The sequence below is a fragment of the Homalodisca vitripennis genome, unplaced genomic scaffold, assembly GCF_021130785.1.
Source record: "Homalodisca vitripennis isolate AUS2020 unplaced genomic scaffold, UT_GWSS_2.1 ScUCBcl_6948;HRSCAF=14410, whole genome shotgun sequence".
NCBI classification, from domain to species: Eukaryota; Metazoa; Arthropoda; class Insecta; order Hemiptera; family Cicadellidae; genus Homalodisca; species Homalodisca vitripennis.
In genome coordinates this window covers 12,633-37,166 of record NW_025783080.1, presented here as the reverse complement: position 1 = coordinate 37,166, position 24,534 = coordinate 12,633, and the positions used below count along the sequence as shown (strand labels likewise).

Sequence of the window (24,534 nt, the reverse complement as noted above, 5' to 3'; positions counted from 1 at the left end):
CATTTTGAAACTGTAGTTAATGCGTCGATAATCGCTTAAAGCCAGTTGCAGGGTTAAAGTTTCTTTTCATCGAGAAGAACCAGAATGACTTTTCAATTTTATAATTGAATGTTATTTATTGTACAATACTTTTTCAGTTTTCACAATGTAATAAAAAACTGGTAAATAGTCAATGATTAAAACTACATAACTAAACTTGTTCTAAAACATTACTTTTGATACATATTTTATTGATATAATAAACGTTATAAAACATAACAAACATTGATTAAATCCAAGGCTTAAGCCCATTTTACAATTTTTTTTATATAGATATATTTAAGATATATTTTTATTATTCATTTTCATCATAAACTGTCTTTAAAGAACACACTATAGTATCACTGAGTTTACACTATAATATGTTTTTTGACAAAGTGCTTCTTTTAATTTTTTTGTAAATGTACATAAGGGAAGTTTTTTATATGCCTGTGGAATATTATTATATAATTTCAAACCTAGATAAAGAGGACTAGTTTCAAATTTCCTTAGTTTATGTGCCGGATATTGAAACAAATTTCTCCAGATTACATTGTCAAAACTCTACTGTATGTTAATTCTGTTGAGTTAAATGAGCCAAATTTCAACAGTATATAGCATAATGACACATACAAATGCTGCCTAGCAAACATCCTGTAATGTAGCAATACTGCTCACTTCTTTTGAACTTTCGCTAACAAAGAAAGTGGTCCGTGGCTACGAATTAAAAGATGCTCAAAAGTTTGTTTTTGATACCTAACCAGTTTCTTTAGGAAAACCATGAAAAGTCTGGTGTAACATTCAGTTCTAACACTGAGAGCCCAGATCTGTGTACCTGACCAGATGAGCGAGGATGGCCTTGACCCAGCGGATCTTGCCGGAGTTGAGCAGCTCCATGAGCTGTTTCGGGTGGTACTGGGGCAGCACGGGACAGGCGATCCTGCTGGCCTCGAACAGCCCGTAGTCCGGCATGTACGAGTCCATGTTGCTGGCCGGTTCACTGGCTACTGCACCTCCTGCACACATTGTCACATATCACTACGCAAGATGTGGTTACGACTGTCACTCATGCAATGGTAGCGTGACCGGACCTGGACTCACAATCTCAGATTGGCAATGTACGAAATATCCCAGCAAATTATGTACCAATAGACATTTTGCAGACCTTTTGAGTTGAGGGCTGTACCGACTATAACCAAATAATACTGTATTCTAAGTATTTGTTAATGATTACCAGTGATTTTTTTCTTTTGCTACTTGCAATTGTTGCACCTAAAATTACAATCTTCTCTCTATACAATACTTTACATTTTTACAAATATTAATTTGCAACTATAATTACTAATTTGATCTGTTTTTAAAGCCCAAATACAAGAAAGCCTTTTAAACCATAAACAAAGTAAATTTATTACTTTCTAAAACTACACCAAGGTTTTTACATTGCAATATTATTTGAAATGTAAAATGATTAGATATAAGTGTTTGTTTTCCATGCAGAATGAGAGAAAACACTACACTTGGTGAGTTGCACTTAATATGTTATTACAGCTTTTAACTTCTTACAAGTTTTTTTGAACAGTTGTTCAATAATATATAAACAATTTTTGTTCGAAAATAATCTTGCTATAAAAATAAAAAGCTAATTAGCATAAATATGTAATTAATAAAAATAACTGTAGCTTGTTATTTTTAAATATGAGCAAAAAAATAAATAGCACTAACTTGGTTAAATTTATATTAAAATAAAACCTTTAATCCAAATGAATTGCTAGTTTTAATTCAAGCACTATCAAAATATAACCATCTAGGCCAATTTAGCAGTTATTCATCCAACTCCAATATCAATCCTTTAAGTTTTCAAGAGATATCCTACATATGGCAAGTGATGCCATTATTTTTGTATTTCATTATTCGATTATAAAAATTAAGAATCAGAAACATTTTAAATGGGTCCAGTTGGAGCTACCGAGGATCGCTCAGTGGTGTCTTGGTACGATGCACCTGTATTGGAATACCACATTAATATGATTATACTGAAGATCAAAATATGAATCTAGTGTATCATATAAGATTGACATGATACGAGTGGTCCAATATTTTGCTTATGTACGTTAATTAGTGATTAAATAAATAGTGTATGAGTAAATTAAAAACAGCCTCAAATTAGACTCAAAGACAAGATCTGGAATTCATTAAAATATTTGAAATCTAGATAAACGTGTTTAAATAGGTGTAGGTTTAGATAAGGTAACAATAAAATATAACAGTAAACTTATTTTCAAACAAAGATTTCACAATTAAGTCGACTATGATATATTCATACGTCTGCAGGTGTCAAAATTAAAAAAAAAAATAATTAGGTTAAATTATGTGATTAAGTTGTCAAAACTCATTCATTACCTTGTCCGCTTGCGCTGGTGTTACGTTTCTTCTTGGGTTCACCAGAGGCCATCATGGTCAAGTTGATAGAACTGACTCTGGACAGATGTGGCATGGAGCTGACGTTGGCCAACCTGCGCTGTGTCGTGTCCTGGCAAACATCATAAACCAATATATAATTCCTAGTTTTATATGAAGTTTTTCACAAATAGCAAACATTATTCCATGTTTCATGTTCAATTTACCTCTGAATATTTTTCTGGTTTATGGTACATACAGTAAACTTTTGTTAATCCGAAACGGTTTGGACTTGAGAAATGCCAAATTATAAAAAATGCTGGATTATATATCAGAGAAATAATGTAGACATAATCAATAAACTATTACAGTAAACACGTTTTTACTATTCAAATATAACCTTCAGGTAGTCCTCGTTATATGTGGATCTATAACAACAATTTTTTTAACAGTCTGTTTACAGTGCATAGTCACAACAATTGGACGGAACACGTTCAAGATCAAGGGCGTTTTCATCCCGGTTCATCACAGCTCTGTACCGTACTGCCACTGCCAGCCTCTCTAGACACTGCTTGCCTATCTCAGAAGGCAGCGGCGAGACATCAGTCTTTTAGAGTCGTCCTTTCATCACAAACCTGTGCTGAGCACATTAACACTGTGAAATTGATCTACCATTACTAGACTCAATTGAATTGATACGAAAGTGCAACTGTTTACACAGGCTGACAGCCGAAGGCCATGGTCAGTCATGTGACTCGAGTCTAATTGATATCACCCGAAGTCGGCCGAATATGTCGCCTAATAACTTCTCCACAACCGCCTAAACGCTATGTCCAACAGGAACAGAAAAAAAAACAGTTGCATATTAAATGATTAATATTTTGCATATTAAATGTACATTTTCCAAAGACGTGCCGGATTACCAAGCGTTCTGAACTATCGGATGCCGAATTAATGGAATTTATTAAAAAAGTTACATGTATTTCAAATCCTCACCTGAGCCATGTTCCGGAGGTCTTCGTCTCTCAAGTTCCTTGTGTCCTGCGCTTCCTCTGACTCCTGGTGGGGGAGCCGGGACCCGAGCAGCCGTTTAGCGCCAACTAAACAAACATTTCCTTCTTTTCACTGTTCCTTCAAAGGATTCCCAATGCCCAAGACTCCTCTCGACCCCACTCACCGTTGTCTGGCTTCCACTGAGAGTAGACGTGCATCTCACTGTCCATCCCCACGACTAAGATGCCGTCCCTGACCCACGACAGTTGCATGGGCAGAGCCGGCAGTCCATCGGCCGTCGTCAGGTCTATCTTCCTCAGCTTCATCCATCTGTCAACCGTAACATCAGTGTATAACTTCTATTCATGTTGAATACTGTAGGAAACCGAACTGCAATATGATAAATTCAGCTTCTGATAAAATGTTCTTTAAATCAAATGTCGATTTACAGTTATCCTTTGTCTGCGGTCTCAATAAAGTAACTCACTATTTCTGATGGTTTGTCCATTTTTGCTCAGAAATAAAAGTAAATTAATAACATACCTTATTTCGAAAAAGGAATCTAGCATTTTGCCTGGTTGATATTTGGATATTATATACGAGGGTCGTCCATAAAGTAACCGCCGTTTGGGCGTGGCGCGATAAGTAGTGGGGGTAGCGCCGCCATTCTCACATCGGTGTGCGCAGCCGTTCAGTACGCTTCTAGCTGTGCAAGGGAGAGCAACGTGCGATCGCGCGTTCTCTTGTTACAACGTAAAAACATGAGCGCTATGATAGAAAATCCCGCCAAGTGTGAAGCACGTGGTGTAATAAGATTTCTGTGGTCGAAAAGTTACACAGCAGCTGAAATTCATCGTGAATTGAGTGCGGTGTATGGCCCAAACATTATGAGGGAAGGTGTAGTCCGTCAATGGGTTCGTTTTTTAAAAAATGGAAGAACGAACGTTCACGATGAAGACCGGAGTGGTAGGCCATCTCTCGTCAGTGATGACTTGGTGAACAAAGTGGATGAGAAAATTCGCAAGAACCGTCGCTTCACAATCTCGGAACTTTCGGATCATTTTCCTGAAACCTTTAAATAAAATGGCTACGACGAGCGATTCAAAACAAGCGTCATGGTCTTCTGACATCTGGTGTTGTGTTTCTCCATGACAACGCCCGCCTTTATACAGCTCAAAGAACAACAGAACTTTTGGAAAGGTCAAATGCGACGTTTTTGACCCACCCCCCCTACAGCCCGGACCTGGTTCCCAGTGATTTCTATCTTTTCCCGTACATGAAGCGGTGGCTTGCATCCCAGAGTTTTGCGAGTGATGAAGAGCTTCAAAACGCTGTGACAGGTTGGCTATGTTCTCAGGCGGCAGATTTTTTTAAAGACGGAATTTCAAAAACTGTTAAAAGATATGATAAGTGCTTGAATTTGTATGGTGAATATGTAGAAAGGTAGAGAAAAGCTGTAGTTTTAACATTTATATAATAAACTTTTTGTATCTCAACTGGTTTATTTTTTATTTCAAAACGGAGGTTACTTTGTGGACGACCCTCGTATATGTATATATAAATATATATAAAATAAATGTTTGTTTGTCCTTTATAGAATCATAAACTATGTGACTGACCATTAAGAACAATTTGTATGTATTTGTATTTTTCCATGGAGAAGTTTTATATGCTATGCCAACTGATGTAACTAACCACCAGGTAGCGCTGCAAAAGATATCAGTTTTCAAAGCACCTGCACATTATAAACTGCAATTACAAGACAGTTACGTATATGAAGTAGCAAAACACTATTTGAAGGCGCTAAGTTTTGATGTGTATTTGTCTTTAAAATAAATTTCTTGTTGAACTTAAAGCTTGAGTGTTAGGCCACTTTATAATAAAGTACATGTACGTGTACAATGGCTATAAACATATACTTTTGAAAGATTTTCTTAATCGTGGCAACCAGGAAAACTCTACATGGGCAAAGCTTACGAAAAGAGTGCGAAGCTGCGGGAAACATCTAGTTTACTAATATTTTAGTTCCAGATTATGTAAGATCTAAAGATGACAACTTGAGGTATAGGAATTATGTCTAATCGATCAAAGTGCTGACAGCTTAAAATTTGCTGAAAATGACATATAACCAATTTCAAACAGAAAATTCAAGTTGTTTGAACTTACTTTATTGTAATTTATTCAAGATTGGAGCCTCTATTGTACCCAGAGACCACCTATTCATTGTGACTAATTACCTGATCTCGTCTACAAAGTTAGGTGCAGCTAGAGACGAGGCTTTCCGCAATATTGGTCTATTTGTGGACTGGGACTCTTTCATGGCTTTCATGTTGGCCTGGGCCAGGTCACTGGACACAGGGGTAAACAGCATCACCTGCAGCCCACAGAACCACCAGTTAACACACATTTATACGTTTATGTATTCAAGGCAAGTTAGTGTATAACTAAAAATTATCAAGGAAATACATCAAATAAAAATCAGAGGCCAAAAACTTAACCCTGAGGTAGACCACATTTTAAAACCGTACTTTTGTGTATACAAATTTGTTTTTCCTTCCTGAGGAAAAAGGACAATGTATACAAATTAGAATAATACTTAAAACAAAGAAATCTGTTTTACGTTGATACAAATTCATGTTTTTAGAAGTATTACTAATTTTTAAAATTTTCTTGCTCCAGAGTACAGCACGTACCTTGCTGCCCACTGCCACTGTCAGTATGTGTGAACCATCCTCCTTGGACACCCAGTCCAGCTGAACCAGGTGTTTCTGAGTCAATGGACAGTTGTTACCGTTCTCAATGATGCTCTTACGCAGAGACTGCAGCGTACTGAAACTGGGCACTGCCAGCAAACCTGCACAATTTGTGACCATCGAGATTTGTAAACAATTGAAACTGAAAGACAATTAGATATTTAAAAAATAAAACACAAAGAGGACAAATATAAATAAACAAATAGACGATATCAGTAAAAATAAACTCCTTAAGGGGAGTCGGATGAAAACCCCCCAGTAGAATTTTAATTTTATGCATAAATTTGTTCTAGATTTACTTACATTTATTTAAAAATAATTTTAATGAAGATCCTTTGAGTTTAACTCATTTTACATCACTTTTTATAAAGCATTGGGGAACAAAGTTATTTAGTGGTTGCGTAGGACAAAATTCAAGAATAAATTACAAAAATCAAAAGTAAACAATGAAAGTTATGATCACAATGACCATTTTCACGTAGCTGTTACTGGTCATGTCTGATTTAAAGCCTATTTTCAAAGACTTGGTCTCTAGAACTCCTCAAGAAATGTTTACGTGATGGCACACAAAACCCAAGATAGTCACTAAACAATATGATCCGGTTTCACATTCCGAAGAAAAAAAAACATTTATCATGAAACACTTGACTTTAGCTTGAGAAACATTGCAAACTGTAAAGTCTTGGCAAAGCTAGGTATTTTTCCAGGAGTGAACTTTGTAAGTGCGCTCAAGAACTTGATGAGGCAAGAATTGCCAAAAATTAAAGTTATAAATGAAATGTGATGTATGTAAATGAAGTGTCATCAAAACTCTACTCTAGCAAAGACGGTTAGAGGGTGAATAAGAAGCAGCGGAATACCCAGACAAATTAGCCTATGTATTTTGAATGTGCTATGGTACATTTATGTTTTAATTAATTAATTTTTAAACATTATGTTTAGATTTATGTTTTAGATTTATCATTATGTTTTAGATTTTGTAGAATTTAACTTTAAATACTTAACTTTAAAAAGTTCAATTTATAACAGGTGTTTTAAACATAATTATTAAAAATTTTTGTTTTCATTGTGGTGCTTTTAATTGAAATATCAAAATTTTAATCGTCTCTGATGCTGAATTGGCAAAATTTAATGCAAATGCGCTACTCAACACGTTCACTCATACTGAAATACGACGCACACACACGGCAGTACTGTACAGAACAGAGCGCTGTGACTCACTGAGTGACGGATCGTATTCAATGCCTAATATGGGAAGGAGTAGGCTCGCCCCTTCCCTCCTATAACCGGTTCGAGCCGGTCAGTTACGCCGCGGCCGCCTACTGGTCGGCGGTCAGATACTTTTTGGGTAGACCTGCTTCACCTTACTTGAACGGTGCAAGAAAAAAATTCATTTCAAGTGATAAAGAATGATAATTCATTGCCAGTTTACAGAGAAAGAACACTGGATAAGGGACTGGTGAGGAAATTAAGTCAATGTCTTGTTATGTCATGTCGTCACGTGTGTACATTTTTCAAATAAAGCAGCAGAAATATACAAGTTGGCAAAAAAGGGATGATTTAGTGAGTAAATTCTTTAAACGATACAATGACAAATAAGACAGGAACCAAGATTTCTACAATGACAAGATCCCCATTAAAAACTGTACTGAACTACACAAATTACAATGTTTTGTTCAAAAGCTTTCACTCACCAGCTCCGGTTTTGACCAGGCTGGCCGGCTCAGTGAGGCCGTTGAGCTCCCCGTTCCGTCTCGGGTCCAGATCCTCGTTGCTCATCGCCTTGATGAAGTTGTTCTGCAGCCGCTGTTTCTTGCTGAGGAACGTGTGATCGTAGATGTAGCTCAGGTCCACACTAGGGTCCACCTGGATGCGGGGCAAGTGGATGTTCTTCAGGTGCAGTGTGTCTTCCAGCACCCACTCCGATCCTGGGAGAGCACAGACAAGAGTACAACTACAGGTTCTCGACCCGGATACAAACACCACAGATTGTTCGACTCACCACCTGTCATATTTGTCCTAGAATAATTTAACCCCTTGCACTTGTCAGCCCACAAAGTGTGGTCCATACCGATGTCTCGCCCAGCTCACGTGAAATTACAGGTAGTTGTTACCTCCGCTCGGTGGAACACAGCAAGTGACTGCCTGGTTTCTGAGTTAAGCTCATATTTAAATGCCAGTATTCAATCCTCAACCCTTTAAATGACTGGAATTTAAATGCAATTTTTAAACATTTACTAGTTTGCTTTAAGCGTAAAACGTTTTTCAATTAGTTATTTATTATATTATAGCAAATGTACGAAGTGAGATGTAATTAAGTTAAATAACTTATTTAAAATGGTTTCAATATATATATATATATATATATATATTAATTATTTCCAAATTTTTGAGTTTGTTCCACCAAATGCTGTAGTAGTTTAATAAGTTGATATGATACACTATATGACACTCGGGTAAAAATAACTCTAACGTATATTTACTACAGTATGTACAGGGAATAGAGAAATATTAATTTAATTCCTTATTTATGAGATTGCAGTGCATTCTAGCTGCAACTGGATGAGGATAGAATTTTATGACAGCACAATACACTGATAGAGCCACACTTAGTGGCCTGACGAGCTGACCAGGAAAACAGTAAGAGCCATTAAGAGTGGCCCAGCCAGCTGAGGGACATGATATGGTCATTAACCTCCGACTTGACACAGAGAAAACCTATGGCCACCCATACTGGCCCCATGAGCTGAGAGGACAATTCAAGATTCAAGAAATTTGGTTGTTGTTAAGCATTTACAATAATGTAATTAGCAAAGTCAACGTAGATGTGAATTAAAAAAAAGAATATAAAGAATTGACAATAACTTAAAAGTGGTATAACAATTAAAAATAATCTAAAACTAGTTAAAAAGATAAACACAAATTTACATATTAAAAGTTAAGATACTCATATCACAGGCAATGAACTTTCTCATATCTCAAGTTATAATAGTAATTTGCTAAACTTGAAACAATTTTCAAGTTGCAGAGGCAAATACGATAACCTTCATGTTACAATCATATCATTATTACTTCAGTTATATTCACTATCAAATTACAACACTTTATACATTTCAGAATCACCATGTTTTTACATTTCATCATTACATGTGATGTAAACAAACTGTCAGATAGTGAATACAATTTCATTGAACATATACATCAGGCATGCACGCACGCGCGCACACACACAAACACACACACACAAAACATACATATACATATATATCATTGATATACGAGGGTAATTCGGGAAGTAAGGTCCGTTTTTTTATTTAAAAAACACCACAACAGATTTTTTCAAAAAACTTGTTTTATTTGATTCCTGACATCAATCACTATTTTTCTACATAATTTCCACTTTTTTAAGCACTTGTCATAATGATCTACAAGTATTTGAATGCCGGTGTCATAGAAGTCGGCCGCCTGCGACTATAACCAGTCTTTTTAACCACTTTAACCGGTGACGTCGAGTGACGCCACTCCATCGACTGGCGTTTCGTTTCTGGGGTTATGTGGGAAACCCATGTCTCGTCACCCGTCACAATGTGGTCTAAAAGGTTATCACCTTCCTGATGATATTGGATCAAAAATTCAAGAGCAATACCCATTCTTCTTTTTTTTGTGTTCCTCAGTAAGCAGCCTGGGAACCCAACGTGAACACAATTTGCGAAAATCCAAAATTTCAGAAACAATTTTAAACAATGTGCTCACGTTTATAAATTCTATTGCTAATGAAGAAACAGTGAATCGCCGATCTTCACGAATTTTTTCATCGACGGCTTTCACCAAATCTTCGGTGATCACTGACGGCCGACCAGATCGTGGTTCGTCATGGACATTTTCTCGTCCATCTTTAAAACCTCTCACCCACTTCCGCACTTTGCTGTCACTCATTGCATTTGGACCGTACACTTCATTTATCTGTCGATGAATATCCGCTGCTGAAACGTTCGTTGCTGTCAAAAACCGTATCACAGACCGTATTTCACAGTCGGCGGGACATTCAATAGTTTTAAAACATTTTAAAAAGGCACAGACAACAGCGGACTACAACGATTTCACTGCAAATGGCGTCGTTCTGCGTGCAATGCATGCCGGGAGTCAGGGCGCATGCGCATTTCGCTGCTCGCTTACTGTTTGTCTGGTTAACGCGAATCGGACCTTACTTTCCGAATTACCCTCGTATATTTCAATCAGTTACATCTGTTAAAATTGAATCTACTCCGTCAGTTCAACATTCTAAGCATGTCACATTCTATTTTGTAAACAATTATTTCCCTTCTTATCTGTTTCAACACTTTTCTTTCATTTCTGAAACAAGCAATTGGAGCCTCTTTGTTTTTCTATTCCTGTTCATAGATCTTCTATTTACAGCAAATCATTCACAGTCTTCTGCTTGTCGACTCTGGAATAATCTCCCGGATCATATCAGAGGTATTCGTAGTCGGGAGCGGTTTTGGGAGGTGCTTAAGGACCATCTACTTCTGGCCTCATCGGGTTGGCGATATCATGGCATAGGGTATGGGATGATGGCTTTGTATGAATGGTGATGGGTGAATGTCTGTTAATTTCCTTGTAAGTTTTATTTTATTTATTTATTTTTAGTTTCATAGAGAACCTTCATTTCATTTTATTACTTTATATAAATATAGATTATAATTTTTGAATGTAAAATAGTAATGTAGACTATACTGTGGTTCTTGTTTTACACTAATGGTAGAGTTTATTAATTTATGGTTAGGTGTAAGAGAGGACTTAATATTCCTAACTTCGCCAATTGAGTATGTTTTGCGTTGTATTCAATAGAGACATTTTTCATTTCATTTCATATATAAATAAAACCAAAAACAAAAGGAGAATAAAGAGGCTATGAATCCTTAACAAATGTCGTTTTTTGATTCACTGTTGCATCTAAATACTTGGAAAGGACATTTAAATTACCTCTAATGGAAATTCAACAAACTCAATAAAGTAATACAAAATCAAACACAGATCATGTAACCAGCAAGTGTCTCAGAATCGGTCCTGAAGATTTAAAAATACCAGCAGCATTTTATATATGCAGAAACAACTGTTCCCACAGAAGAATACTTCTAACTTCTAATGTGTTCCTGAGTGGTCACTATATACAGGTACTTAAAGCTCACTTGTGGATGGGCTCTCGAGGCACTACGCTAGACAAATTTCAAAACAGAGCTAATCTAACAAAGTTTCAGTTCGTAAAAGTAACAAATCTTGACTTGTATCACATCAGCTGATTCTACACTTACCGCCAGTGCTTTCACATTCATATATGGCCACACACAAGTTGACGTATCTGGAGTCTGGATCTTTCCGAGAAGGCCTTGTAAATGACTTGCCGTACTTGTAGGCACAGGCTATCCGGCCACTGTACGCTGCGTTGATGTTCAACGGCTGACCTGTAGAAACAACATTAACACAAATATAACATCAGATGTACACCACGCATGCATTATGTAAATGCACTGTTATGCTACTGAATGTTTCATTATTTTTATAATGCACTAGCTTTTACCCACAGCTTCGCTTGTATTTAAACTATTAAATACGCATCGGAGATCATTACAAAACAAATGAATTAATACGATAACTATATTTTATTGCTTAGCTAGGATTATCAATATTCTATAAAATTACTACACACAATGAAGTTTCAAAAACTTAAAATATGCTTTATTAAATTACAACATACGTTAAAATATATTTCACTGTAACAAACATAAATAATTACAAACAGCGGAAATTATAATCAATTGAATGGATGGGTTGGGTTGGATTAGATGTTAACGTGACCATTGATAATACAGTGTGACGTTATTACAGTACTCAGGGTTGGAACTTTATTACTGGAATGCTAGATGGCGTTGAAGTAGCTAGATTTTGAGATTTTTTTACAAACATTTTTTTTTTTAAAAATAAATTTTGTTTATTAATAAAACGTATCCTATGTTACTTCTCACACCTCCAAGAATGTGTGTACAAAGTTTCATGGTGATCGGTTAAGTAGTTTTCACATGAAAGCGGAACAAACAAACTTACATTCGCATTTATAATATTAGTAAGGATCTACAACTACATAATTTTTTTGGGAGAGGCGGAAAAATGCTTTATGCACACAGATGGCCAACCTCTCCTCTCAGCGGTGCGTAACCACTCACTAAAAAGCCTCCTCTACTTTTTATGGATCTAATCTGGGATTGTTTATCACATTTTACATTACATATTTCACTACTACGAAGCAGATTTATTTAGACCTTTTTTATGTTTTCTTAGGACAAGAAGCTTATAATTGCACTTAGTCCTGTAAGAACCTTTGCGCTGCTTCTTGAGTGACAGAGTATTCAGGACGGGTAAGGTTAAGGAGTAGGGGCCGCCTCCTAACGAGCTCCATGAGGAAAAATTAGGGCACTAAATCTCAAAGTCATGTCTCCCCGGAAGAAGGGGAGGCCAGCTCTGAACCAACCTCTCCAGTCAAAGAAGGCAGGGGGTGGCACACCCTTGTTGAGGTTAGCAAGAACTTCTGATAGTTAGGGAACGAACCCCACCAAACTCCAACAGTCATCTCCCACAGTAGACTAGACCTATTGAACTACCCTTGCACCCCAGAATCTCAACATTTTTGGCTAGTGATGTGCCGCTCCTGGACATCCATAAGGTTACCCAGATTTAAGTAACACATCGGTTTTTTTCTGTGTCCCCTGTGCGTTCAAATGGAAGGAATAAACCAGCCAGAAGTGAACCCTGCTAGATTAATTTAGACTTTTAATAATTCTCAAATAACGGACTCATAAATTAACCCTCAAAACGTTACTTTTACTTCATTTTTTGGGATTGAAACAACGATAATACAGTAATCCCTGTCGTACTTAACCTAATGTTGCAACAGATAAGTCAAATATCACTAAAGCCGGATAAGCAATTTTGATTTGACAAACTTAATTTTTTTATAGCAAATGCACTACTTATAGTGCAGTTTATTTTTTGAAAGCAGTATGTAATTATGAATATGATATTCCACTGAAAAGGTTTTCCGACACTTTTTATTGTTTTTTTATTCAAAAACTGTATTCTATTTGGAACTAATTTGATGCACTGGATATTTTACATTTTGTAAGTTACATACATGTACTATAAAACACAATTCTAAAAAGGGTATAAATACAATATTTTGGAAAACTTAAACATTCATAATGTAGAGTATTAAAAATTCCGAATTTAATTGATTGATCAAGTAAAAAGTAACCATACCACCACTGCAACATCCTAATGTACGCTTGGAAGCTTAACATATCAGCACTGATAACAGTTTTACCAACCGGAAAAAAGATTGTTTTATAAAATACATCACTCAAGGTCTTCGTAAGAGGAAGCAAACTCCCCATCTACATGGCATCATAGTAATTTTAAGTAAACAATTTATTTTCAACACAGTATAAATTGAGTAATTTAATGCTAAATGAAGAAAGTACCTAAAATGGTCCCTAAAGGGAGTGATATACATGTATCTTATACTGTTGAATGAATACAAACCTATACAATTCAAATTAGAAATTTAAATTCTCAACAGAAGACCCTTACCTGAAATCTCAATCATGGATTCTTTATCCTTACGCAGCATCTCCCACTCTTGCCACTCGTACGTCTGTTCTATCTTTCCATTCACTTTCTTCCCCAATTTACACTTCCAGAATCTAAAACAGTAATCATGATCATAACCAATTAAATTTAAAAATTGTGCAAAACAAAATGATTGCTTAAAGATAGTTTCTGAAAATTTAAATGAATACGTAAAGTACTTTTTTTTAAATCTTTGGAATGATTGTTTTTAAGATCTTATAGCTTGAATCAACTCTGTACTACAAACCCCAGATAATCATACAAGAGATGTCCAAAGAATTCCAGAACTATTCACATTTCTTGCTAACGCAGTGCCCAGGAGCAGTACGGTTGGCACCACTGGTCATCGAGGTTAACTCTGAACAAGTATAGTTTGTAGGCTGTGTCTCTCCTTTGTTTTAATGTTCCGGTTGATTTAGAAAAACAATATGTAGGGTCATTTTGAGGTATATTAAAAAAAAAAGAATGTTTGTATGCGAATGTTGAGATCAGATCCATTTGTGAATAATGTTTCCATCAAGTTTTGTATGAAGTTGGGAAAAAATTGTATAGAAACATTTTAAATATTGAAAGAGGGTTTTGGAGTCAATCCTTGCTACCAAAGTGGTATAAGAGATCCAACAGTTATATAAGTTATGAACAAAATATTTTGATACGTGTTTATCTGCTTATTAACCCTTTTAGTGCCATGGATAAATTAAGTCATTTTCAAGAATAGCGGGAATTTTCCACTCAATATGACTGAAGGGTGCCAGGCCTATTTCAGTCGTTTTGTAGTATTTATTTTACTAAATAAATTTGTAAAAATTACAAATATTGCGATATTTTCCCAATTTTTTTATCTGTTAGCAGAAAAATAAATTTAATTCTTAAAACTAAGAAACAAAGTTTACTTTTAAGTGTAATGTATTTTTAAAAATTTATAAATTATATATATATATACACTTACTATATATATTTTCCCCATGAAAGAGAAAATAAAACTGAACACAAACATAAACAATTTTTATTAATATTTTATAAAACTGTAAAGTTACATTTTTTTAGAAAGCTAAACTTTTACTTTGATCTGTTGTTTTAAACTAAATTTAATACTAAACAGCTGATTAATCCTACAGCTGTAAATATTTTATCTTATAGGTTCATTCTGATGTTTATACAGCAAGAAATTTTAATACATTAAAAACTAATCATGTAACATTTTTTCTGTTAATGTCCGTATCAGCATTCTTTGGTAGTTTTCACAATGTCCGTATCTACAGACTTCGGCACTAAAAGAGTTCAACTTTTTCTATTTTTATAAGCTGCCTTCAGTAAAATGTTCAACAAATCTTAAATTTTACATTTATTATTTCCATAATAGGAGTCGTTAAAAAATGTTTAACATTACTTCAGGACCTTAAAAATGGAAGGGTACACAGACCTGATCGTGCTATCGGAGCACGCTGTGACGATGATGTATGGTGCAAAGCATGCTGGGTAAATGGAGGCAGAGCTGAGGTGACCCCCCGCTGGGGCAGCGTGTATCACATCCACTCCATCGGGCAGTGGCAGTTCTTGTGTGCAGACCTGTGCACATAGTTGAATTGGCAATACTGAACGACACTTGTGTTATTCGTTGCTCCAAAAATGGTCAAAAAGCTACTGTATAGATCACTAAATCTGTCTTAAATGAGCATTACAACACTTAAATTTGAATAAACATGATTTAAGAATCAATACAATTCATTTCAAGTTAACCTTGAACTAGAGGAAGGTTTTCTGGTTCAAACTGCATTAAATAATAATTGCTATCATAAATCAAACCTTAAAAATATTTCGGTCTCGCTGTGGAAAACCATCTTCTATTCACAAAATTTTTGACCAAAATATTCTAACTTTGATTTCAAAAGGCCTAGTACAAAATATATAATTCACATTGACAATCTTTTTACTTTTATTATTACATTAGATCCTTAAAATTGTCTATCCAACTGCACGAAGAGTCCCATTAAAATTACAAATTGTAGAATTCCTATAAATTTATGCAATAAAATGAGTCTCGAGTAAAAAACTACTGATCTTAGTTCAAGCTTTTATAAAGGTATGAATGTTTTGCTCAGAGGGTTGTAAATAAATATTGCTTATAAATGAATTTTCATTGAGCATTATGTTGGTAATACAATTTGGCATTTTTCCATTAAAAAAAGACATTCAAAACACAGAAGAAAATATTCTTCCGAAGCAGGAACTCCATACTCATTACTACTTTACAAATTGTGGTAATGTACTATAAATATCATTATTTTACAGAAAGTCAAAAATAAAATGTTAAGTTCTTCCTCACAAAGATTACAACTTGAGATGGGGCAATTCCAAAATTAATCTCTTTACTTTTATAACTAATTATAGCTTTACTTTGAAAATGTTCGATTTGGATTCCAAATGTTTGTACATAAATGCAGGTGAAAACTAGCTCAACTAAAAAAAGCGTGTTAATCAAAAAGGTAATATATCTTTAGGAACAACTTCTTTTAAAATAAAATAATGACATACAACTGATGAATTTTGTCAACACTTTGAGACCCCTTAAAATCGATAGATCACCCCATGTCTAATATTAAAATTAGATTAGACCACACACCAAACCCTCACCTTAGTTGTGGTAATCTGTACATGTCCCGTGTTGACAAGTCCGTGCCCTGAATCCTCACACACCCTTGACGACGAGTCCATATCCTCCACAGTGTCGTCCTGCACCAGCTGACTGTCCGGGACATACATTAGGCTACCGTTCAACTCTGTAACATTGACCTTCAAATTCAAATATTTTACTGTCGTATTATTTACATAAAAACTCATAATGCAACTCATTAGCCAAGTCAAAATACTTATAACTAAATAATTAAATTATTCCTAAATTTATTAAAAAGACTAAATAAATATGTATTTATTAACTAAAAACATTCTTGTAAACCTTAAACAAAACATTCACAAAATAACAGCATACTTATATAATGTTATTTTTATAATTCAGTCTTAGGAATTTATAAACTAAAATTGCACTTATTATATTTACAGAACTCTAAAAAATTCCAGTTAATCCAAATTAAAGTCGAAATTCCAAATATTAGCAGGAGTGCATAGAGTAGCACTTTGTATGAACTCCTTTTCTCTATTGGCACTTGTATGAACTCCTTTTCTTTATTGGCAGATTTGTATGTTGATTTTTTTTATTAAATAATTATCTTCGTGTAACGTATTTAATTCTAAACTCTATGCATACATAAAATAATTTCTTATTGACTTTTACTAAATTTTATTTTTGAAAAAACCCATAAAACAGGATGCTGGCAGTTAGTAACACCTAGATTGTCAGCAACTAGAAAACTGGGTGTTAGCAGTGAAAGGGTTAATACATTAATTAACACAATTGGAAGTAGTAAGACCACAATAAGCAATTTTTAATACTTTGGTAGCAGAAGATCAGATTTTTAGATAAATAGATCCCTTGCGACATTCTCCAGCACACTTCAAAATATGGTTATTACCACACAATAAATTATATAGGAACATAACCATAACTAACGCGTTTAAGAAATACCTTACTAACGATTATTTAAATCGTATTTCTCACCGTTGTTATCGGTCTGAGAGGAGATGACAATGCGCCATGTGTGGATGGTGGTGCCCTGTGTGGTGCGCTCCAGCACCACGAGGTAGAAGGGCTCCTCGAACTCTGCGTTCTGCTGCAGATCCACTATGGCACTGAGCCGTCCCTCCGTCAGACTGAGACCCAACTGCTGAGCGACCCCGCCCTCGCTCTCCCCCGTGATCAGCTGCTCTTGGAACACGTGCAGGAACTGCGTGTTCTGCCAGTCCTGCCAACACACGGACACGACCGTTCCACAGAGGATACAAGTATAATATCTCAACTGTTCAGTTCTACTGAGACAGCTGTTTTACTGCCACATCCGAATTGACGTATACACCTTTCACGTTCAGACAGAACGCACGTTATGAAGTTTTAGGTTCGTTATTAAGCATTATTTTAGCCCTGGAAATGCTTACTGGCATATAAATAGTAATTGAATTAATTACTTCCATCATACATTCCAAATTTTGTAGTGTGAATACATTTATTTCAATGTCGGAACGTTATCCTCAGGCTTTTATCAAACAATACGTCCATCAATCCACCAGGTGGCTTCATCTGTAAAAATCATACACACAAACACAAAATAATAAGATAATCTTTAATAATAAACACGTGTAGTCACGCTACAACATTTGCAATGTATGACGGAGGTAATTAATTTAACTAAATTTTAATTATCTCATCTTGAATAAAATAAACATGAGAACTCTTGCATATTTTGCAATGTATCAATTAAATAATTTGTAACTGAACTTTTTTTATCATTTACAAAATGGGATTAAAGATCTAAAACTTGTATATATGTGTCCTGATATATTTACTAAATAAAAGCTTTTGTGTTTCTACAATCATTTCAATATAAAATAATACAAAATAAAAAATATAACTATCTATTTGTTTAAACAAATCATGATTAAATCACAATGTATCAAAACGATACACATAATTCACATGTCTGGCTTTATAATAAATATTTGATTTTTCTGTTTTTTAATTAAGTAATTGCAAAAGTTGATTTAATCCTGGAACTGGTGATAAAATTTTTATTAATAACAGAATCTTTTACTGTGGAGATATTTTTATTTTGTTTTTATATGTGAGTACAATTACTATGATCTAGATTCCAAAGAACACTTTCCGTAAGCTATAAAGAGACATTTTATACATATTTAACGTACAAAAGTTTTTAAAAACAAACAGCATTTTGAGCTGGCAAGCAAAATTCTAAAAAGCACAATTTTGCAATTGAGAAATGAACAGATTTGTGCAACGTATTAATGACGTTGAAGGCTGTGAAACTCACACGGAAGCGAGAGAAACAACTCACTGCGGTACGTGTACAGTCAACTTACATGAGTGGCGTCAGCGATGGCGTCCAACTGTATAACACAGCCAGGTCGAGCTGTCGACTGTTGGGACACGATCTTGATACGGTCGTGGAGAGAGTTGTGTTTGGCTCCGTCTTCTGACGATAGATCGGTCGACAAGCTCATCTGCGACCCCTGCATACCAGAGCATTGCGGTTCAGGAATGTATCACATATAATTCAATATGTTATAGAATACAATAGACATACAGTGAACAGACATGTTTGGTATTTGCATCTTCTCAGACACACCTTTTATCTAAGCCGAGTCAAACAAAACAATAGGAATCACAATGTTCTAATAGAATATAAGATTTTTAATGATTTTTTTATTGATGTTAATAAAGCATTGGATTTAAATAAAGTAAAAATGGATGTGCCAGATAAGTTATGCCTTAGAACTGGTAAATAACTATGTTGTAATTCAAACAACTAATGTAATGAAATGTGTATCTAGTCTTAGTTCATCTAAAAGCCAAGATTACTTTGGTTTTTCTAATTATGCTATTAAAAATATAATTGATTTAGTTTTTGAACCAATAACATATTTATTTAATACTAGCTGTTTTCCGCGGCTTCGCACGCTTTTCGTAAGCTTTGCCCGTGTATGTGCACTTCTGGTTCAAGTGAATTATATTTCCAACGACGATGTAGAGTTGGTATTGTTGCCATGATCAAGAAAATCTGTCAAAAGTGTATGTTTATAGCCATTGTCTACGTACATGTACTTTATTATAAAGTGGTCTAACAAGCAAGCTTTAAGTTCAACCAGAAATGTATTTTGAAGACAAATATACATCAAAGCTTAGCGCCTTCAAATAGTTTTTCGCTATTTAATATACTTAACTGTCTCGTAATCGCAGTTTATAGTGTAGAGGCGCTTCAAAAACTTTTAACTTTTGCATTGCTGCCTGGTGGCGAGATACATCAATAGGCATAGCATATAAACCTTCTCCGTTGAAAAATACAATAATATACAAATTTTCATAATGATCGGTCAAATAGTTTACGATTCCATAAAGGACAAACACACAAACATTCATTTTTATATATATAGATAATGTTAGATCAGAAACTACATCAAAAAGCACAAAAGTAACTCCATCTACAAAAAAAAGTAAAGGAGAGATCGGTCAAATAGTTTACGATTCCATAAAGGACAAACACACAAACATTCATTTATATATATATAGATAATGTTAGATCAGAAACTACATCAAAAAGCACAAAAGTAACTCCATCTACAAAAAAAAGTAAAGGAGAGAAGTCCATCCAGCTACAGATCTATATCCTCAGTTCCTATTTTCAGTAAGATTTGTTTTAATCGTATACTTTGTACCAACAATTTGCCAGATATGCTAGGCTGCACTCATTAACAAAACACAATAATTAATATAAATCCAAACATAATTATTGAGGTGATGTTTTAATGTAAGTCTTTTATTTTAGAATTTTTTATCATTATAATTTATTTATTTATAATTTTATGGCCTACATTGGACCACTTTAGTCACTTTATATTTTCTAGTCTTTCTTCTTTTATCCACCCAATATTTCTTTCTTCATCCTTTCCGAGCGTAATTTCCTTTCCTCCTCCGGAACCACTCTTCCTATTCGTTGTTTGTTTCTTTTCAGCTGTAGTGTAGAGTGTTTGTCATTTAATATCTTTAATGTGTTTGTCTTGTGTTTTAAATCCTCTACTGTAATTTGTAACTCTCTCATATCTTCCCTTAATTCTGTGATCCATTTAATGTCACTTTTACTATACCACAGTTTTTCTACTATTTTCCTGCTAATTCTATTTTCAGGTGTTCTCAACAAATGCCCCAGGAATGATATTCGTTTCTTTTTAATTATACTTGTAATAGGTTCTATATTTTTGTAGACTGTTTCATTGGAAGCTAGTCTCCAAACTCCGTCTACTTGATAGTTTTTGTTTAAGCAAGTTCTGACTATTCTTCTCTCCATCTTAAGAACCTTATCTATTGCAATAGTATTTGTTGTTTTAAATATTGTTTCACTTGCATATGTAATTTGTGGCAGAGCAACTGTTTTGTAGTGTCTTAATTTTGTATTTATTGAAAGACATCTTTTATTATACGTATTCTTAGTAGCATGTTTAATCTTAGTTAGTTTGTCTATTTTACTTTGCCAAGATGGTTTTTCATTCAGGTTATAAGTGATTACTTCTCCTAAGTATTTAAATTTCTGCACAATTTTTATATTGTGGTTGTCCAACCTTATTTTATTTGCAAGTGGAGGCTGCGTTAATAAAACTTCTGTTTTTTCAAACGATATCTTTAAAACCAATTTTCTGAGCTATATCTTGTAAAGATTTAATTTGCTGTTTTGTTTCCTGACTATTATAATCATTATAATATAATATAGTATAATTATAATTATTATATTATATTTATTGCATCTAATATATATTATTGTAAGCTGGCCTTTGTCATACATGTCAATGACTATAAAAGATGATTGATTGATATTTGGATCAATAATAAAGCACACACAAACGTAAAACAATTTTTTATGAATGTGTAATGTGTCTATTGAAATGAATCGATTTGTATAATGTCAAGAACAAAAATCACTAAAAATGATTCAATTCAACATAAGAGTATTGATAAAATATGTGGAATCATGTCTTGATCATTATATTAATATAGAAAATATATTTTTATATGATGAAATTCACACGTTCATAATGTGAAAATCAAATTTAATGGATAAATGGTCTAAAAGCCCTACATAGATTACTTCCCACTCACCATCATGCGACTGCGCCTCTCGGAAGTAGAGACCTCTGCGAGCAGTGTCCGGGCATCGATGACAGCTTGATACACACGGAGGACTCTCCCCGTCCGAAGCGACAAAACAGGCACTTGGAGAATTGGACAGGTTGCCTAGTGTTGTGCTGTCGACAGGAAAACAGTACATATCTCGATAAATCTCTAGCTCATAAAGTACAGAGTTCCCGGGTTCCATAGAAATTCTTCAGATATATCTCACCTTGGCAGTAAAGTTGGTATCCAGGCCACGTTTGAGAAGGCTGACATCTTCGGTGAGTTGATTCGCGCAAGTTCAGACACGCCTCCAGACTTGGACAGTGGGCCGACGGCATCCACACGCCATAGGATCAGTTCACTACAAAAACCCTGTAATACCAACATAATCACATGAAATATTTTAAATTCAATATTTTTGTAGTAGTTGAAAAATTGAGTTTGAAAACGGTGCTAACGGTGTATTCTTTACTACATATAAGTATATTATAATATATAGTATATTATATTTTACTACTATTAAGTAGCATAATTAGTTCGATCAGTTCCTATTTTTTATAATGGAACATTTACAAAAGTTTGAAAAATGAAATGTATAAGCTACATTAATTTATTTTCAAACTGAGGGCATGTAAGGATATAAGAATATGATAGCTGGTGTTCATTGATTGGCAAATTTGTAACAAATTAAATTATGTAAGAGGCAATATTAATTTATACCCTTTGAGCAAAATTAAGACGTATCATTTCATTCAACAAAATTTTATAAATATATATACATTTTTATAAAACGCTTAAAACTCCTTGTACTTTTCATATCTTATTACTGACAACAACAATATGTTATTACCTACAAACAATTACTATAAAAAAGTTCTACTTATAAATAATAATCCTATTTATATTCTTAATTTTTCACATTATCCAATGAAGAATAACTAATGAACAACTCGAATCTCAGACTGTACATATGGCTGTAACACTTAATTCACAGAAACTCTGAGAACAATTATAAAAATATGTCTCAAACAGAATACAAAGCTGTCGTAGGACTTTGATATTTATTCACAATTTTACACAAGTTGGTGAAAAGTTAGGTTTTACACAAGCAAATCCTGTAGCATTTAAATATTTCTCACTCAATCACCAATAGAGATTTATAGTGTGTTAACGTATTAAAAGTACTCACTTCCCACACATACACTGTATATTTATTATCAAACTATGTTAAATTTGAGCTTTTAAATCAAAACTGTGAAAGAATATTTTACAGTTTTGTACTTGAAAGTGATTAGCCACCAATTTGTTCAAGTTCAGTGCCTGCTACTGAAAGCTGGGGTTGACCTGGAATTTGATATCGCTTTGTTTACAGCTCACTCAAATATTGTATACTTCTGGACGTCCCTTCATTATAACCAAGGAACGATCAAAGCACACTGGTACAACAGTTTAACCCTTCGCACGCTACTAATAAATCCATTGATTTCCCTATAACGCCAAGACATCTATAAAATATATTTTTCTTTAAGTTCAAAACTAATTTTTTATTATAAATATACTATAAGAGGTAAATGCAAAAATATTAAACACGGAATTTTAGTTAAAATTAGCATATTTATTGATAAAAATCTAAAAATAACAATTTACTATACTGTGAATTTGATCTAAGTTCAAATTCTTGGTACAAACTAATAAAACTGATACGTTATATAAACTACTAGTTATTAGAGGATTTCCTTATCTAAGGTTTCACAGATAAGGTCTATCATCTTATCTTACTATCTGGGCAGATAGGATATATTTGGTTATGGCACTGTAGGACACACAAAAGAGCAGGTGGATAGTGCTAGGCAAAGGGCACTCCCTCCCCTTGCTGGTGGAATGAATGTTGTGTATAAATACTTCCTTATCAACCATCAGCCATAATAAGCACCATATCAACCTGATAAGCACCTTATCAACTGTGATCCATAATAAGCAAGATAAGCACCTTATCAACCCAGATAAGCAGAGCATGCACCTGCCATTTCAAGGGTCTTTTGTGAACTAAAAAACTCTATAAGAGACACAATGTGTAATATGGGATATATACTCGTGTTTGGCGTTTTGGTCAAAGTCTACCATTCTGATATATCCATCTACTACTCACGGTGAGCGTGGTGGGGTCGTCGCAACAAGGACTCTGGCACACAGGAGCATCCTCGGGCAGGTTGTGGTGGGAAGTGGTCAGCAGCAGCGGGAGCACGGGGTGACAGGTTATGTCGTTCACTCGGAACCTGTGACCTGACGCTCGGGACGCATGGCCGATACTCAGGACCTGCACACACGTTATTATATTGAAACTGTTAAAATAGAATGGTAACTCCCATAGGTGGACACTGCAGTAGCTTATTAGTGTACTGCCAGTCCATTGCCACTGTGTGGAGGTAGAAAACTGAATGAACATTAAATTAGTAGATAATACTGTTAATGATTTTGAAGAAGGTTTATGTGTAAGTTTCAGATCTTTTGACATGTCAAAGGTTTTCGATACTGTAAAGCATAATGATTTGAAATATCAGGAACTGAGCTTTGCTCGGTATTTTTTCTGGTAAATTGTGTTTTGGGATTCATTTTATGATATACTTGTCCGAAAATTATAAAACTATAAATGCTATGGCTATTTATTGTTCTGCCATCTTCTGCATTAAAGGATGCTAGAGCTAAAGATGTGTTTCTTATTTTTCTATAAAACTCTTCCGAATATGGGTGATGGTTTAAAAAAAGACATACTAATTCATTTGAAAATGTTGGTTGTAAAATTTACATGTTATTACGCATGCCTTCAGGCGACTGAATTAAAGTGTGCTTGAGTGCTGGGGAGACCTCACTGAGGTCAAACAGTCGGACTACCCGTTGAGA

At 34.6% G+C, this 24,534-nt stretch overlaps 1 protein-coding gene across 1 annotated transcript in view; it reads right to left on the bottom strand.

The window, feature by feature from the left end:
• LOC124374007 (dmX-like protein 2) overlaps nt 1-24,534 on the bottom strand; it is a gene marked incomplete at its 3' end in the record, with an annotated part of 49,803 nt that overhangs the window by 13,284 nt on the left and 11,985 nt on the right. Inside the window, 17 exon segments of the mRNA XM_046832312.1 lie at nt 854-1,034; nt 2,419-2,548; nt 3,412-3,515; nt 3,593-3,738; nt 5,646-5,782; nt 6,102-6,262; nt 7,856-8,089; nt 11,474-11,623; nt 13,803-13,915; nt 15,265-15,410; nt 16,476-16,621; nt 17,458-17,701; nt 18,831-18,980; nt 21,619-21,699; nt 21,701-21,764; nt 21,860-22,005; nt 23,783-23,950. Of these exon segments, the coding sequence (XP_046688268.1) occupies nt 854-1,034; nt 2,419-2,548; nt 3,412-3,515; nt 3,593-3,738; nt 5,646-5,782; nt 6,102-6,262; nt 7,856-8,089; nt 11,474-11,623; nt 13,803-13,915; nt 15,265-15,410; nt 16,476-16,621; nt 17,458-17,701; nt 18,831-18,980; nt 21,619-21,699; nt 21,701-21,764; nt 21,860-22,005; nt 23,783-23,950 (2,501 nt within the window).